At 49.2% G+C, this 4,699-nt stretch overlaps 1 protein-coding gene across 1 annotated transcript in view; it reads left to right on the forward strand.

Annotated features, from left to right (window-relative positions):
- ylpm1 (YLP motif containing 1) overlaps positions 1–4,699 on the forward strand; it is a 117,766-nt gene that overhangs the window by 46,067 nt on the left and 67,000 nt on the right. Inside the window, exons 5-6 of the mRNA XM_048599915.1 lie at positions 1–323; positions 3,433–4,675. The exon at positions 1–323 is cut by the window's left edge and continues 654 nt beyond it. Coding sequence (XP_048455872.1) covers positions 1–323; positions 3,433–4,675 — 1,566 coding nt within the window. The remainder of the gene's footprint in view (positions 324–3,432; positions 4,676–4,699) is intronic.

Raw genomic sequence — 4,699 nt, forward strand, 5'->3', positions numbered from 1 at the left:
CTGGCCCCTCCGCCGGTCTCCCTGGCCCCTCCGCCGGTCTCCCTGGCCCCTCCGCCGGTCTCCCTGGCCCCTCCGCCGGTCTCCCTGGCCCCTCCACCAGTTTCCCAGGGTCTGTCATCAGCATATCAGGCTGCTACTCCAGTTTCTCAGAACACTACACCTGTCACAGAACAGAAGAGACCTTTGATTCCAACACCACATTCTGAAGTAAAAGCATCTTCTTCAGGTTCAAATACACATAATAGTCGATTTGTGACATCTGGGATTAAGTCATCTGAGCTATCGCAAAGTGGACCGCGGTCTGAAGACCACAGGACGTCAAGGTAATTAAAAGTACTCCATATGAATGTGTGTACAAAAGAAGAGCGCTTTTTCAGTCAGGTGTGGTGCTTATGTGTGACTTTGCCCAGTTCCTAGATTGACACAGTTACAAGCTATTTGACTAAATAATCAATTTTCGTCAACTCTACATAATACTTGGTTTGATTTCTGCTGTAGAAATCAGTGACCTGCTGAAGGTGTGTGCCAGTTTTGATAGTTACATTGCTGTGTTCCATTGGGTTTAAGAACTGTGAATGTGTATTCAGTTTGCACTATGATTAATTTTATTACCTTTGCTGTGGGTCCAAATGAAAGCTAGGCCTACGTTTATTATTGCAACTGAATACATCTTTCATTGTTGAGATAACAAGGTGTAGAACTGGATCAACACAGCAGGCCAAGCAGCATCATAGGAGCAGGAAGGCTGACGTTTCGGGTCTAGACCCTTCATCAGAAATGGAGGAGGGGAAGGGGGTGAAATAAATAGGGAGAGGGGGGAGGCGGATAGAAGATGGATAGAGGAGAAGATAGGTGGAGAGGAAACAGACAGGTCAAAGAGGCGGGGATGGAGCCAGTAAAAGTGAGTGTAGATGGGGAGGTAGGGAGGAGATAGGTCAGTCCAGGGAGGACGGACAGGTCAAGGGGGCAGGATGAGGTTAGGAAATGGGGGTGTGGTTTGAGGTGGGAGGAAGGGTTAGGTGGGAGGAAGAACAGGTTAGGGGAGGCGGGAACGAGCTGGGCTGGTTTTGGGATGCGTTAGGGGGAGGGGAGATTTTGAAGCTTGTGAAATCTACATTGATACCATTGGGCTGCAGGGTTCCCAAGCGGAATATGAGTTGCTGTTTCTGCAACCTTCGGGTGGCATCGTTGTGGCACTGCAGGAGGCCCAGGATGGACATGTCGTCTGAGGAATGGGAGGGGGAGTTGAAATGGTTCGCGACTGGGAGGTGCAGTTGTTTATTGCGAACCAAGTGTAGGTGTTCTCAAAGCGGTCCCCAAGCCTCCGCTTGGTTTCCCCGATGTAGAGGAGGCCACAACGGATACAACGGATGCAGTATACCACATTGGCAGATGTGCAGGTGAACTTCTGCTTGATGGGGAAAGTTTTCTTGGGGCCTGGGATGGGGGTGAGGGAGGAGGTGTGGGGGGCAGGTGTAGCACTTCCTGCAGTTGCAGGGAAAAGTGCCGGGTGTGGTGGGGCTGGAGGGGACTGTGGAGCGGACAAGGGAGTCACGGAGAGAGTGGTCCCTCCGGAAAGCAGATAAGGGTGGGGAGGGAAAAATGTCTTTGGTGGTGGGTTCGGATTGCAGATGGCGGAAGTGTCGGAGGATGATGCGTTGGATCCGGAAGTTGGTGGGGTGGTACGAGAGGACGAGAGGGATTTTTTTTGGTTGTTATTGCAGGGACGGGATGTGAGGGATGAGTTGCGGGAAATGCGGGAGACACGGTCGAGAGTGTTCTTGACCACTGAGGGGGGGGGATGTTGCGGTTCTTGAAAAACGAGGACAACTGAGATGTACGGGAGTGGAATGCCTCATCCTGAGAGCAGATGCGGCGGAGGCAAAGGAATTGGGAATAGGGGATGGCATTTTTGCAGGAAGGTGGGTGGGAGGAGGTGTATTCTAGGTAGCTGTGGGAGTCGGTGGGCTTGAAATGGATATCGGTTTCTAGGTGGTTGCCACAGATGGAGACAGAGAGGTCCAGGAAGGTGAGAGAGGTGTTGGAGATGGTCCAGGTGAACTTAAGGTTGGGGTGGAAGGTGTTGATGAAGTGGATGAACTGTTCGAGCTCCTCGTGGGAGCACGAGGCGGCACCGATACAGTCATCAATGTAACGGAGGAAGAGGTGGGGTTTAGGGCCAATGTAGGTACTGAAGAGGGATTGTTCCACGTAACCTACAAAGAGGTAGGCATAGCTTGGGCCCATGCGGGTACCCATGGCCACCCCCTTTGTCTGTAGGAAGTGGGAGGAATTGAAAACAAAGTTGTTGAGGGTGAGGACGAGTTCGGCTAAGCGGATGAGGGTGTCACTGGAGGGGGACTGTCGGGCTTGCGGGACAGGAAGAAGCGGAGGGCCTTTAGGCCATCTGTATGGGGAATGCAGGTGTATTGGAACTGGACGTCCATGGTAAAGATGAGGTGTTGGGGACCAGGGAATTGGAAGTTCTGGAGGGGGTGGAGGGCATGGGTGGTGTCACGGACGTAGGTAGGGAGTTCCTGGACCCTCCCCCATTTCTGATGAAGGGTCTAGGCCCGAAACATCAGCCTTCCTGCTCCTACGATGCTGCTTGGCTTGCTGTGTTCATCCAGCTCTACACCTTGTTATCTCAGATTTTCCAGCATCTGCAGTTCCTACTATCTCTGATACATCTTTCATTGTTCTCTGTTTTTCACGTTGGAGCTGAGTTCTGGACAAATGTATAACTTGAGACCTTAGGGCGGCAAGTATGGCTTTTTGAGGAACAGATAGCTACCCCATGTTGTATTTAACCTAGTAAGTGTTATATTTGGAATGAATTGTCAATATGACCAGTAAATGATAAAGTTTTGGTTTCAATTCCTTTATTAGATCTTGCTTGCATTTATAACAAGCAGGTTCTTTTGGTTCAATAAATTGCAACATTGAAGAGATTATTTTGGAGATACTGCTTTATATTTTGCACTTTGTAAGTGTCAATGGCCTCCTGTAAAAAGAAAATGCGGCCATGTTTAGAGTGGTGCACACTAAAGCTGTAGCCCGTGTTTCAAGCAATGCGGTAAAAGTTTCTATACGAAATAAATTTCAATAAATCAAAATAATCTATTTACTCTTAAAATGAATCAGCTGAAAAATAAGCTTAAAACTAACTGACTAGCATGCTGATTGTCATGCTGCAAAGTATCAAAGTTGAATTTAGTTTTTGATGAACTAAGATTAATTCAGTAATGTGTGTGACTTACTGTGAGCAGAATTTGGTGTACTTTTTCACAAAAACCAAAACAGACTTCATTGGTATTTGCCAGGGAATTGTTAAAAGCCAGCATGAGTTTAAATCCATTTGTTAAAATATTTTATTTTTGGAAACTCCGCACCCCTCCACCCGCCCCCAAACCCCACCCCCACCCCACACAGGTTTGATGGATCACATGGAAGAGGAATGCAAAAATTTGAAGAACCAGGAGCAAGGGGAAGTTCTCATTCACGTTTTGATTTAAGATGCCCTAGATTTCAAGGTCACCAATTTGAAGAGCCTCACACAAGGTTCGAAGGACAGGCTTCAGGCCAGCGTGTTGAGGGTGAGGCTACAAGCCAGCACACTGAGAATAAGTCTGCAATTCCAGTTGTTGAGAGTGAACTTGTAAATCAATTTGTCAAGGATTCTGCTATGGGTCAGCAAGTGGATGATGAAGTCCCTGGCCACCACCATGAAGCTGAGGCTGTGACTCAGGCTCCTGGCAATCATTTTGAAAAGCAGCCTCCCAGCAACCGCTTCGAAAGGCAACCTCCCGGCAATCGCTTCGAAAGGCAGCCTCCCAACAATCATTTTGAAAAGCAGCCTTCCGGCAATTGCATTGAGAAACAGAGTTCTGGTACTCCCATTGAAAATCAGGCTCCCAATAATCGATTTGAGAAACAGGACCCCAATGATCTTACTGAGAAAGAAGGCCATGAGAAGGCAGGTCCGAGCAATCACTTTGAGAAGGAGGGTCCAGGAAGTCACCCTGAGAAGGGGGCTCCCAGCAACCACCCTGAGAAGGGGGATCCCGGCAGCCACCCTGAGAAGGGGGATCCCGGCAGCCACCCTGAGAAGGGAGATCCCGGCAGCCACCCTGAGAAGGGGGATCCCGGCAGCCACCCTGAGAAGGAGGGACACAACAGAGTTGAAAAGGAAGGTCCAGACAATGGCGCCAAGATGCAGGGTCTTGCAAATCGTGTTGAGAAACAAGATAGTCGCTTTGAGGAGAAGATGCCTAGTAATCGCCTAGATGAACAGAGTTCAGATAATCACCCCAAGAAGCAGAGTCCCACTAATTGCTCGGAGATTCAGGGCCCAAGCAGTTGTATTACTGGCCATAGTACCAGTAATCGCACTGAAAACCAGGGTCCAGACAGCTGCTTAGAGAAGCAGGGTACTGGTATTGGTGTCGAGCCATTAGGGTCAGTTAATCGTTTTGATAAGCAGGGTCCAGACAATCGTATTGAGGCCGAGGATGATGTCATTGACTCAAAACGTCTTGGCAATCGTTTTGTGAGCCATGGTAGAGCAAGTCAAAATGAAGACCAAATTCTTGGTGGTCGTCTTGAGGATAACCGCTTTGGCGGCCAGGGGAGTAATCGCTTTGGCGGCCAGAGGAGTAATCGCTTTGGCGGCCAGGGGAGTAATCGCTTTGGCGGCCAG

This window comes from Rhincodon typus, chromosome 8, assembly GCF_021869965.1.
Source record: "Rhincodon typus isolate 14 chromosome 8, sRhiTyp1.1, whole genome shotgun sequence".
NCBI classification, from domain to species: domain Eukaryota; kingdom Metazoa; phylum Chordata; class Chondrichthyes; order Orectolobiformes; family Rhincodontidae; genus Rhincodon; species Rhincodon typus.